This window comes from Micromesistius poutassou (genome assembly GCF_964030765.1).
Source record: "Micromesistius poutassou genome assembly, chromosome: 11".
NCBI lineage: Eukaryota > Metazoa > Chordata > Actinopteri > Gadiformes > Gadidae > Micromesistius > Micromesistius poutassou.
Genome location: NC_140281.1, coordinates 14508214 through 14521986, shown reverse-complemented (window position 1 = coordinate 14521986; position 13773 = coordinate 14508214). Strand labels below are relative to the sequence as shown.

Sequence of the window (13773 nt, the reverse complement as noted above, 5' to 3'; positions counted from 1 at the left end):
TGGGGGTCTGTTGGCGTCTGCAGCTCAGACAGGAGGCTCCTTTGCAGCGGTGTTGGTGGTGCAGATTATTGATGACATGAGTAAATTATATGAATGGTATGAGGCATGATGCGGTGATCATAGTGGGGATCCATGGTTTAGAGATCCTGGTGATAGTGGTGATAATACATGACTCCTCCCGCTACACCCGTCTCCTGTTTATCTGCTACATCTCTGTCTGATCTATCTTCTATCTGCTCTAGATACCTGTCGGTCTGTTTGTTTGCTTTACCTACCTTTCCTTTATGTCTTCTCTGCCTACCTGCCTGTCTGTCTGCACCACCTTATCTGTATGTCGGTCTATCTGCATTACCTAAACACCAGTCTGTCTGCTCCACATATTTGCCTTTCTACTCTACCTACCTACCTGTCTGTCTGTCTGTCTGCCTTACCTTCCAACTTTGTCAACTTTGTCTCTGTCACTCCGTCACCTGTCAATAATCGTACGTGACGGCCGGCCAACAGAGATCGCTCTCTCTCCCTCTTGCACTCTCTCTCTCTCTCTCTCTCTTGCTTTCTCTCTTCTCTCTCCTCTCCTACTATCTGTCTTGTCAGGAAGGGTTAGGTGTGTGTGTGGTTTCCTGCCTGTCAGGTTCCATATTCACCATGACAACATAGTACCTCCGGTGCTGATGGGAGTGTTTGAAGCGGGTCATGAGGTCACGACCCCAGTGTGACCCACGAGTGTTAAGTGGCTCACTGCGGCCTGTGTGGTGAAACACATGCACATTTCATTGTGCATTGTTGTTTGGTTGGGAGCCTGACGTTACATGTCGACATGTAATCATGTCGAACACGCGATAATACGTTGGATTAAGATTTTAAGCTGATAGAGATCCTCACTTGAGACAGCTCATCACTGGATGCTTTAGATTCCTGTGTGTGTGTGTGTGTGTGTGTGTGTGTGTGTGTGTGTGTGTGTGTGTGTGTGTGTGTGTGTGTGTGTGTGTGTGTGTGTGTGTGTGTGTGTGTGTGTGTGTGTGTGTGTGTGAGATCTTCCCACATTAGACAGTTACTCAAGTTATATTCCCATGGTGGTTTTGGGTGAGCCCACCACTCCTCATATAGCTAGTCTGGTTCTCAGAATCCACCACTACCAGCTTCTACCCTAAACCTGCTGCACTGAACAAAATGACCTGGTCTGTTCTTTATCACACTAGGTATGTCCTTTATCACAGTAGGTCTATCCTTTAAATCCTGTCTCTATCACAGTAGGTCTGTCCTATATCACAGCTACAGTCTGTCCTGTATCACAACTACAGTTTGTCCTATATCACAGCTACAGTCTGTCCTATATCACAGCTACAGTCTGTCCTATATCACAGCTAGTCTGTCCTTTATAACAGCTACAGTCTGTCCTCCATCAAAAGCTTCACCACAGCTAGTGTGACACCCTACTTCACAGCTCAAACCCAGGGCAATACAATGCAACTCAGTGAACTCCATATTTCGTGATCTAAATGAAACACAGACAAACAAGAAGCTATTTAGACATAACCGATATCCATGATGCTGCGTTTCAACTGGCAGATTCAGCCGGAACGCGGCGCACAGGGCTGATGATCGAGGGAACTGCACCCTCTGGCTCTCCAAGGACACCGGCTCTAGTTCCTGCTCCTGCCCGCACCGCCGGGCATGAAAAGCAGAAGTGCGGCCCTGGTGGAGCAGGGCAAGCGGAACCCTCTCTATAAATCACTTTTTAAAATACCTCTGCCATCTGGTCGCCCTTAGCAACGGGAAGCCAGAGCCACAACGGGGGGGTCCGCTGGGAGGGCCGGCGCTGAACTGAGACCGCAGGGTCACCGGGTTCACCCTGGCATCTTGTCTGGATCGGTCACATGGCGTACCCTCAGGCTCTATCCAGAGGCTTAGCTCTATCCAGAGGCTCACCAGTCAGGCTGAGGTCAACCAAAGCATACGATCACAATTGAAGAAGCTAAAATAAATAGATAATGCTGGTTTGACCAGGTAGCTACAGGAGCACAAGGCCAGTCCCTCTACTGGTGGTCAGGAATGGGGGTGACATTAGAGATGGAGCTTGTCATCAAAGTGCACCAAAGGGTTATTGAGGTGTTGCGACATCAAAAGCTGCATCACAGGCACTTGTTAGTGAGTGAATAAATGAAGCAGAGGCGTACCGATTAGAAAGGTGGGCGGTGTATAAATGCAGACTATGTTTTTATTGATTGGTTGTGGGAACCGAATGAATTGTCTGCTGATGGACTGCATAATGAAGTTCTGTTTTGTGTTGGTTCCTCAGGGACCCGACCATGGGGAACCTCCTGAAGGTGCTGACCTGCACCGACCTGGACCAGGAACCCAACTTCTTCCTGGACTTTGAGAGTAAGACCCACACCATCCCTCTCGTCTCTCTCCCCTGGTGTTTACCACACATACATATACAATAGTGATTGACGCGCCGCGCACTCTCTAGAAACTTTGGTGTCAACATTAAAAATGCAACGTTCCATTCATTCATTATCATTCAAACGCAGAGGCATTGACACGGCTATTGCTGTTGCTGGTCTAGATCGATTCCTGCCCATATTGTTGGGCAGGGGGTATGATGGTGCGGGCAATGTAAGCGGGAATGGCACGCATCGCAGCACAGTTTCCCGCAGCAGTCTACGTACAGAAAACCACGCTCTCAACTTGGCGATTATGCACTCCACTAAGGTCAGGGAGTTCGTAACTGTCTAGACACAGTCCAATAAATAGTGAACTTCATCACAGCCTCACCGACGCTCCTACAGTGCTTTATGCCAAAAATCGCAAGAAAAAACGCCTGCAGAAATTATCCGACACCCGCTGGTTTCAGCATGATTCATGTACAGTATGTCTTCTGTCATTGATCAATATGAGGACATTTTAACCACGATGGTTGAATTAAAATCAGAGGGAGACAGCAAGTGCCGCTCGCAAGCCACCTCCTACACGAGCAACGGAATCATTTGATTTTATTATATGCCTTGTGATAGGGTTGCCTTGTGACGTGGCGTTTCATCGGTACATTTATTTTTGGAATTCTAAATTGCTGCAATAAATTATATTTGTGTTGACTTCTAACATGTCTCTGTCTTTGCTGTTTAAATCTAACAGTAGTCTACGAGTAATATATATGCGGGAACCACTGTTTTTGGGGTATTGCAAAATAGCGCCAGCTGGACATTCAGTGGTATCGGATGACGTGTTTTAATAAAACACATCCAATACACGGAATGTCCAGCTGGTGACTCCACTGAGGCTATAGTAACGATGCATCCTAGTGCTTAACGAGTACCGCTGTAGGCGTCGTTGGCTACGAGGGTTTTAACGACGTCGTTACGTAACAATGCTTTTGGGAAACTGTCCGAAAATTCTGTGATGATCGTACGACGGTGTTAACGACGTCGTTAGGCTAACGATGCTTTTCGGGAAACGGGGCCCTGACCCGATGCTCGGAAAAACCCTGAGCACACAAGAACTGGTGTACTCGCAGATTTTTGTCCATTGTTGGGCCAATACCCAACTGAATCATGACCCATTCTGGGTCCTGAGCCATAGTTTAAGAACCCCTTAAACACACAGCCTTAAACATACCCACCCCTACGTTAAACACACCCACCGCTATATAAAACACCCCCACCCTTATGTTAAACACTTGACCCCCATGTTAAACACTAAACCCCTATGTGAAACACACCCATTTATGTTAAAACCCCTTTGAAACCTAGCTGGTACTAATGCACCGAGGCTTCCTGCAGATGCTATGCCCACGGAGGCAGAGAGGGAGGTGTGGCTGGAGGTGGACGTGGTGCTGAAGGACGCCAGAGGGATCCTGGACGAGCTGCAGGCCTACAAGGGAGCCGGCCAGGAGATCCGAGAGGTGCGCACACCTTCAACCTCTCAGAGGATGTTCTAGTAGCTGAGTACGGGTCCGGAGCGGGACTCCCAATGTGAAGCATCCTTGAGAACCAATGGCTAACCTGGGACTGCCCGCTCCGCAATTATCATATCCATGTACTCGTCATCAGACTCTTTTGAACAAAGTGATTTACAGTGACATCCAATACATTAACAGGGATCAGGGATTAAGGACATTCTATTGCAGTGATTTTCAAACTGTGGACGGTACTGCAGGTGGTCCATGGAAAAGCAAAAGAATTAAAAAAAAAAAAAAAAAAAATGGCTAACTTCGTGATCACATCACATGCATAGCCTTTATATATAGGCAGTGTATATCTGAAACAATTTGTTTTAAATTATAAATGGAAGAAATAAGGCCTATTATTTAAATTCCCAGTAAGTTTCTTGATCTCCCGTTTCTGAAATGTTTTGCATACGTTACTTGGACAAACTCCCAGCCGTTTGTTGAGAAGATTTGATATTTGACTTTATCCAGTTCAGTTCAGTTCAGTTTGTTTGTGATTACTGTACATATTTAATACTCCATTATCATTGCTATGGATATAAGCCTGGTGTTCAAATTAACCTGATTACGCCCTTGGGCACTTTAAATAAATACATTAAATATGTGGCAGCCGTTGTGTGCAGTAAACGTTCTTTTAACAAGCCTGTTTTACTGATGCTATGTTACTTTTAGTGCTAATATATGCCTATTAAGAGGTGCGGGTAATTCAGGTAGGACTGTGTGTAGACATATTTTATTATGTGTATTATAAGGTGGTCCGTGAAAATTCTTGATTATAGAAAGTGGTCCACACACACTCAAAGTTTGAAAACCCCTGTTTTATTGCATTCTCGCACTTGATTGTGTTTTAGAACTTATCACTATCTAAAACATTGTTTTGCTTGTTGTAAACCTATCTGTCCCGTTGGTTCTGTCTGTCGCTAGGCCATCCAGAACCCAAACGACGATGTTCTGCAGGATCAGGCGTGGGCCGCTGTGGTTCCACTGGTGGGGAAACTCAAGAAGTTCTACCAGTTCTCCCAGAGATTAGGTACGTATCACCAACAGCCTTCCCTGGCTGTTTGTGAAGTTCTGGTGGAAGAGGCCTCTAGGTGATTCATGTTAAAGGGGACATATTATACCACCAGATGTGAGTGTGATTAGCTGTTACAAGCTACTCACACCTGGTGGTATAATATGTCACCTCTATCGGACCTCTATCGGTCTCTAGGGTTTCACGGTAAAGAACAGCTTGTAGTCCCTCTAACAGCCTTTAGGTGGTTTACGGTAGAGACAAGCTTGTAGTTCCTCTCACGGCCTCTAGGTGGTTCACGGTAGTGACAAGCTTGTCGTTCCTCTAACGTAACTAAGATACGATACAACTTTATTAATCCCCCGTAGGAGAAATTAGTTTGTTGCAATAGCCCAGCAGCAGTAGAAAAACACAGGATAAAAATAAATAAAATACAACAAGAATACAAAGTAGTAATACAAACAAAAGTAGACGCTAAGGGAAAATGCTAAACAAAATGCTAAGTAAGGAGAAGACAAGACAAACAGAACAAACAACAAATAGGGCAAACAAAATAGAATGTATAAACAGTATAAATTATAAAAAAGTGTATAAAGTATAATGTGTAAATTGTAAATTATAAAGTGGCTAAGTTCCAGAAATGCAATGTAAATATTTCCATCTTCCTGCTGCTTTGGTCAATAGCAAAGAAAAAAATCATTTATTATACAATTTGAATACCTAATAATCAATACCTCGACCTGCTCAAACATCACCTCCATATTAAGTATTTGGCAAAAAATATTTTGGTTCTGCCTGTACCACCTAGCTTTATATAGATGGAGCTTACATGCTGACTATGGCAGTCTTTACTGTTCAACGTTCTATATTCAACCTTCAAATTCAACCTTCAACATACAACCTTTTACATACAACCTTCTACATACAACGTTCCACATATAACCTTTGTCCATGACCATAATAGTTAACCTGTTCATTGGCACTATTGGCTACTGTTGGCCAATCAAACAACACATATATTCTCACTCACATGCCTACATACATGTGTACACACACACGCACACACACATCAAATGTATTCAGAAACACACACATGCGTGCACCCCTCCTTGTATAAACAAGCGTGTAAGCCTTTCCCTGCATTGACATGCTGCTTGCGATGCAGTCTTCTGATTGCCGCTATTGGCTGCCTCGTTACCATGGCGATGGGAGAGGGCGGGGCCGGGAAGGCTTTACACTTAGGGATCCCCCCCACCCCGACCCCCAACCCCCTAGGGCTGGTGGGGTGCCTTGATGACCTTCGACCTGTTAATCCCTGTTACGGCGGTAATCCCAGTTACCGAGGGAACGGCAGTCAATGGAGGCAGCGGGCGCCATCCGACGCTCGCTATTATGTAACAAAGCAGGTCGCTTCGCCATTGGGGCTCCTGCCCTGATGGGGTTCAGAGGTCGGGATGTGGCCCGCGGCACAGCCTGTTAGACAGCTGGGCTACAGGCTAGCCAGCTAACCAGTCAACGCTAGTAGCAGGGGCTAGCGTTAGCTGTTGGTTTGCTGTTCAAGAACCCCTATTTCAAGGCCGGGCGTGATGTTTTTTAGCTTTCAAAGTCTAGCCGTTTGTGACATCACAAGTGGGAGTGATGTCACCAAGATGATTGATGGCTAAATGAGCCTTCATGTCTACGCAGTGGACTCGAAAGGCTGGTAGTTTGTTGGGTTAATAGGGGCGCACTTAGTTTCTGACAGGGCTAACTAACACACCTAGCGTTTGCCAATGCTAACACAGCTAGGTTAGCGGCTGTCTGTGTCGTCATAGATGTATTGTTACTACCATGCTATTGTGTAGTAGCTACAAACGGCCAGGGCTAGCTCGACGCCCCTAGACACACAGAGGCTGATGCCAAGCGGAACCGTTTAGCTTACCAACTGGCTCATGGTTCCTTGCACTACTTAGCTATGTTTCATTACCCGCAAGCCATCATGCTGGTTATAGTGCCCATGAGCCAACACCATGCAGGTTCAGTGACAGAGGAAGAGTTTCAAGGCCCTCCATGCCTGTGTGTGTGTCTCTCTCTCACACTCGCTCTCGCCCTTGTTCTCGCCCTCGTTCTCGCTCTACTCTGCGCCGCCATGACCTGAATTGCACCAGACCCCCTCTGTCCCAGTCGGGTCTCTCCTCCATGTTGGATCTTGTGTTGACAGGCTGGGGCAGGAGTAGCTCCACTTTTTAGAGTCTGTGAGAGCAGCGGCGGCGCAGGCATGTGGGCGTCATTAGGTCAGAGGACACCAGGCGGAGTCAATTGACCCCGTAAACGGGTCCCCCAGACAGACCAGTGGACCAGAGCTCATGCAGTAGTATGTCCTCTGATCTGTCTGGTGAACTGGTCGTCCAGACAGACCAGTGGACCAGAGCCAGTGCAGTAGTCTGTCCTCTGGTCTGTCTGGTGAACTGGTCTAGGTCTACCAAGGCTAGCCCTGATAAGGCTCTGTGTTTAAAACAATGCATGGAACAAAGCAATGGACAGACTACTACCACCACCACCACCATCATCATCACCACTACACCGCCCCAAGCAATCTTTTCTTGTGCCAGTAAGATAATGAGTCTCATGTTTTATCACCCCCTTAGAAGCAAAGACTTTATCTCACACACACACACACACACACACACACACACACACACACACACACACACACACACACACACACACACACACACACACACACACACACACACACACACACACACACACACACCTACCTCCCTCCCCCCCAGTTCCCGCCCAGCAGACTGGCAGGGTAGTGGGCCCGGGGGCATTGTGGGGGAGGGGGGGGGGGGGGGGGGGGGTAGACTGGTACCCATGTCTCCCACTAACGAGGATGCTTCAGCTGGAGGACATTTTGAGTCTCAAAATGTCCGGATAGACTCCTGTCAGGAGAACGAGTCAAACACAGAGCGACAGGACCACTCAGGATATTTAGTGTCGGGGCGAGTTTGTGCGTTTTTAATTGGGGAGATGTGACTGTCGGTGCTGAACACACCTCAGCTCTGATGAGGATGTCATTTCAGATCCTGTATTACCAACACATACACAGACACACGCACATACAAGCACACACCACACACGCACAAAAGAACTCAAACAGAGAGAGACACGCACATGCACACGCACACGCACACACACACACACGCTTAAAATAATTGCCAGCCATGAAGAGAGGTGTGTGTGTGTGTGTGTGTGTGTGTGTGTGTGTGTGTGTGTGTGTGTGTGTGTGTGTGTGTGTGTGTGTGTGTGTGTGTGTGTGTGTGTGTGTGTGTGTGTGTGTGTGTGTGCTAACCAACAGAGGCGTCGCTAAGCAGCCTGCTGGGGGCGCTGACCAGTGTGACGTACGAGGACCCGACGCAGCACCTGGAGAGAGAGCAGGCGCTCGCCAAGCAGTTTGCAGAGATCCTGCACTTCACGCTGCGCTTTGACGAGCTCAAGGTCCCCAAGAACACTGGACACGCACCGCCCTACACACTCGGTTCCTCTAGAAACATCACATCTACCGCACATTATCTATAGAACCACTGTAACTAGTTCCTCTAGAAACAAGACACTATCGTCACAAGTACTGTAACTAGTTCCTCTAGAAACAGCACATCTACAACACGTTATCTATACAAGTACTTTACTTTACTTTTTTAGTTCAAAATAGCATATTTACAACCCATTATCTTTAACTGTAATGCAGTGGTGTAGTCTAGTTTTTTGTAGTGGGTATACTGTGATTCCCTCCTAGCCTCTTCCACACCCGTCCTACCACCACCACACTCACTGTCGCATACAGTAGCCTACAACCACCATAAGTCATTGAGATTATTCAACACTCGATATTGTCATCAGTTTCTAGGACATTAAACAGTCAAATTCAAATCACCATTAGGCAATAGCATCAAACAAACTATAAAGAATCAATAAATAAATACTTGTTGGCTATATAAACACTGTATTACTGTATGTCACCAGCCTAGCGCGATACTAACGTGCGAAGGAGACGACGACGGGATACTTGAGTCTGTCCTGTGCAATAAAGTTTTAGAGTTTTAGAGACAAGAAAAAGAGTTGGTAATTTGTCAAACAATTACAACTCAATAAAATAAAATACCCTATATAAGAAATAATAAATGCGAAAATACTAAATAAAAATATGTAGGCTATGTTTCTCATACAAAAATACTTAAATAATAAATGATGATAAATAAAACATATCAGCAACTGTTCTAAGACGTATTATTGTTATTGTTATTATCAATGACACTCTATGACACTTGGAATCCGCCACAAGCGTGGCTATCACAAAGCTAACCATTGCGGACGTCGCAGAGCACAACGTCAATATTTTAACTAGAAACACAATGTCAAGCTTAAACGTTTATTTCTTGTTCCACATGCGCTAAAATGATTGGATTGGAAATATGATTGTTCTATATATTGGCCGTTTGTCTGTGGGGACCACCGTTTATATGCCTAGAAGCTAGGTGCTTGCTAATGCTACATATCCGGGTGTACTCCCGGTAGAAGCTAAATGCTAAAAACAATAGTAGCCTATATAGTAATAGCCTATCCAATAGTTATTAGGGGCGAGGGAGGGCCATCAGACTTGTCAATCAAACCTGCACGCCAGTAGTAAGGAGAGTTGATTCACGATATATTAGTCGAGCTGAGGTTGACAGCGCACAGGTTGAATTTATGAATGAAAGTATGTACGTTCTGTGACAGAACTGTCATACTTTCATTCATAAAGTTAACAGAATTTCCGGCACTATCGAAATTGATACGTGTCATTGCGCATTTCTAAGTGGGCATACGGAAATGCTGGAGCTTTCTTAATGGGTATACGGCGTATACCTGCGTATCACGTAGACTACACCACTGCTGTAATAGTTCATCTAGGAACATTAGGAACATCATTTTTACAATCCACTATCTATAGAAGTACTATAATAGTTTCTCTAGAAACATGACATCAACGTCCTGTTATGTATTAAAATGCTGTAAATAGTTAATCTAGAAACATCTGCAACATCTGTGAGGATTGTATCTTTGAAGCAGCAATACTGGAACCCAAGCAATCGGCTCCTTTTAAATGGGCACTGGAGGAGGAGGAGGAGGAATCTAAAAATCCTAAAGCAAAACCTGTGTGTAACCCCAGGTTCCAAGATGTAAAGTCCTGTCATGTTTTCATTCCTGCCCTGAACAAACTCAGCTAATTAACTGTAACCAGAGTGACTAGCAGATCCAGGTGGTTTCTTCTAAATACCGGGCAGGATTTTGACTGAGCTGGACTGGGCCTTCCAGCTCCGCGTATATATGAGGATTTAAACGTATCTCTCTCTGGGGAGGAGAACGGGGACGGAGGAATGGTGTGAAGGAGATGAATGACCGTTACCCTCTGGGGGGCTGTAGTCCTGCAGTGTGTTGTGGTTTATAGATGAGAAACCACTCCAAGGACGTCTCTGTCTCTCTCTCTCTCTGTCTCTCTCTCTCTCCATCACTCCCCCACCCCCTCATTTTACACCAGTCAGCTGAACGTAAAACTGTCAGACACACAGTTTTCTCCTGAGCGCTCGCCTATTCATGCTCAACTGAGTCTTATTAATGTCAGTTCTGTATAAAAACACAGTGGCCCCTGATCCCTCGCCCCCGGGGGGTCTTACTGAGATGCCCCCCCCCCCTCCCCCCGTAGTCATAGCCCCCTCAGGTGAGGGACCAGCGGCTTTATCCGGGGTCCATGGTGGACGGGGTCTCCTGACCCACTTAACATGTCTGGCCACCTAACATGCTCCAAAACATGACCCCCCGACAACCAGCCCTGATTGGAGGAGTGGCTTGTTGGTCTGACTGGTTGGTCTGATTGGTTCACCCTTATAGGGGGTATATTATTGGCTGTCTGGTGCGAAAGTGTGTCAAAATAACATCCTCATCATCATCTTCATTTCAACAGACAGACTAAGCCTAGACATGGGCGTGGCCCATCAGTTCTGCAGCATGCAATTATGCATGGATTTTCTCTCCATCTTAGTCTCTCTCTCACCGTCTCTTCTATCTCTCTCCATTTAGACTTAACCTACCTGTAAAGTTCTCCTTTTTGGGTTTCTGTAGAGCGCTGTAGAGACAGTTTGGGTCTCTACAGCTCCACATTAGGCGCCGCACCCATGTCCAATAGCAGGGATGATCTTCCTTTACATCTGGTCTCCGAGCTGGTCTGTTGAGGTTCAGACAACCCCCCCCCCCCATAGCTCACTAGGACAGAGAGAGGGTGATGGAGAGGGAGGAAGAAGAGAAGGAGAGGAGGGAGAGGGGAAAGAGGAAGAGGAGGAAAGGGACAAGAGGAAGAGGAGAAAGGGAAGAGGGGGAAAGAGGAAGAGGAGGAAAGAGGAAGCAGAGAAGGCGGAGAGGAGGAGGAACGAGGAGAAAGGGAGTGAAGAGTAAGGAGGCGCAGGGAGGGTAGAGGAGCAAAGGGAGAGTGTAGATTGGAATCAGCAGATTCACATGTAATCGCATCATGTTCCTCTTTATGTCAGGTTTTATCCCCCCCCCCCCCTCCCTCCAGGGAATATCTATTCTCTTTTTTTCACCTCCATGCTGACAACTTCCTGTCAGTGTAATGACATCATCATGACGGGCATTGCCAAACACCCTCCCGTTTCCGTCTGTCTCCTCCCCTACAGCCTCTGCCTCTATCTCTATCACTTCTCCACTGTCCCTTGGTGCCCCCCTCCCTATGACACAGTGGTATTAGGTCTATCTGTTAACGGGCTGTTTGTGTGTGTGTGTGTGTCCCATACAGATGACCAACCCGGCCATCCAGAACGACTTCAGCTACTACCGGAGGACGCTGAGCCGGATGAGGATCAACAACCTGCCGGTGGGTTCCTCTAGTCCCCTCCCCTTCTTCCTCGGATCCATCCCATGCGCCCGTTTATGGGCACCCCCCCCCCCCCCGCCCCCAGGCCTCCCTAAAATCTAGGTCACTGTGGTAAAAGTGCCCGGGCTGGGGTCACGGCTCCTGTTGGGTGTGAAGACGGGGGGGAAAACCCCTCGCTACACTGGGAGAACAAAGGTGTTCTTCTTCTCTGGAGAAATTATTTTGTAAATAAATGATTTGTGTCGGTTTGAGTAGATGACAGAGGAGGAGATTTGAGGAGTTGAGATATCAGACCCACATTTCTGGAAGGATTACACCTTTTTTTCTGCTCCGCAAAGACTATTGGTCCATTAGTTAGGGTGTTTGACTCCCAGCTTCTGTGTTCGATCCCCAATGTCCAAATTCTACCTGTAGGCATCCTAGCGCAAGATGCCCCCTGACCCCCTTGCTCCTCAATGACCCGTCTCTGTACTGTCCAACCCCTTCCTGCTCCTCAATGACCCATCTCTGTACTGTCCAACCCCTTCCTGCTCCTCAATGACCCATCTCTGTACTGTCCAACCCCTACCTGCTCCTCAATGACCCGTCTCTGTACTGTCAGACCGCTACCTGCTCCTCAATGACCCGTCTCTGTACTGTCAGACCCCTTCCAGCTCCTTAATGACCTGTCTCTGTATTGTCCAACCCCTTCCTGCACCTCAATGACCTGTATCTGAACTCACTGGCAATCTCTTTAGATAAAAGCGGCTGCTACGTGAAGACAAAGCACATATAGTTGACTTGGCGCTTCTTGTCATCGGAGAAGTCTCCTTTTATTTTTGTCAAGGACTTAAAACGTCTTGCTCTTCTACATACATGCCTGAATGTTGTTCAGTGTTGGTTTCATGCGATCCTTCCAGAGTGTTCTGTTGCCAAATGGTTCCCGACAGTACGCTGTCGCGTCGCGTCCCGTCGGAGGGCCTCGCTGTCTGGTCGTCTCGGCGGCAGCGTCTCAGGCGTCAGAGCCAGTGAGACGATGGAGATGAAAGCCCAGTCTCCCTTGTGTGAAACGCACGCTCTCTTTTTAAGTCCTCACTTAAAAGCCCAGACAAAAAAAAAATCAAAAAAGTAAATTAGACATTGAGGGAGAATATTTATATCCTTGCACCTTTTTGTTCTTTTTCTGAAAGGTAGGCAACTTGAGGCCCCGGACGGCTCCTGATGTTGTTTAAAGATGCATTTAGAACAGGATGAATCCCGCAGGGTTCTCTGTGAAACGTTCACAAGACAAGGCAGAGCCAGTACATTTCGGTTGAGTGGTTAGTAATCAATATTGTTTCTGTAAGCACTTTAATATTTGAACAAACTTTAATAATGTTCCAGGCCGACGGGGAGAACGAGGTGAACAACGAACTGGCCAATCGGATCTCCCTGTTCTACGCCGATGCCACGCCCATGTTGAAGACACTGAGCGACGGCACCACCAAGTTTGTGTCCGAGGTGAGAAAACAAAAAGGTGCACTCTGACCCTGATGCATGGGTGTGCGAGTATCACCTCATTAAACGTGTTTTTCTCTCTCTCTCTCCCTCGACTACTCCCCGTCTGTAGAACAAGAACGTCCCCATTGAAAACACGACGGACTGCCTCAGTACCATGGCCAGCGTGTGTAAAGTCATGCTGGAGACACCGTAAGTCCTCACCTGGACTCTGATTGGTCATACCGTCTTTGCTAATGGATCATCAGAAGCTAGACCTGTCCTTTATCGATTGTCCTTTAAATGTCTTTCAAATGGGATCTCTGCCGATGTTAAGCAATCTGAATGAAGGGGGATGTACAAAGAAAGCCCCTTGCTGTGTGTGTGTGTGTGTGTGTGTGTGTGTGTGTGTGTGTGTGTGTGTGTGTGTGTGTGTGTGTGTGTGTT

The 13773-nt window shown here is 46.8% G+C and overlaps 1 protein-coding gene across 1 annotated transcript in view; it reads left to right on the top strand.

Moving 5' to 3' along the window:
- Nucleotides 1–13543, top strand: part of fam49bb (family with sequence similarity 49 member Bb) — a gene marked incomplete at its 3' end in the record, with an annotated part of 33399 nt that extends 19856 nt beyond the window's left edge. The window contains exons 3-9 of the mRNA XM_084474951.1: nt 2300–2382; nt 3783–3904; nt 4874–4979; nt 8305–8444; nt 11794–11871; nt 13234–13350; nt 13460–13543. Of these exons, the coding sequence (XP_084331077.1) occupies nt 2310–2382; nt 3783–3904; nt 4874–4979; nt 8305–8444; nt 11794–11871; nt 13234–13350; nt 13460–13543 (720 nt within the window). The 5' untranslated portion in view covers nt 2300–2309. The remainder of the gene's footprint in view (nt 1–2299; nt 2383–3782; nt 3905–4873; nt 4980–8304; nt 8445–11793; nt 11872–13233; nt 13351–13459) is intronic.
- Nucleotides 13544–13773: the final 230 nt, after the last annotated feature.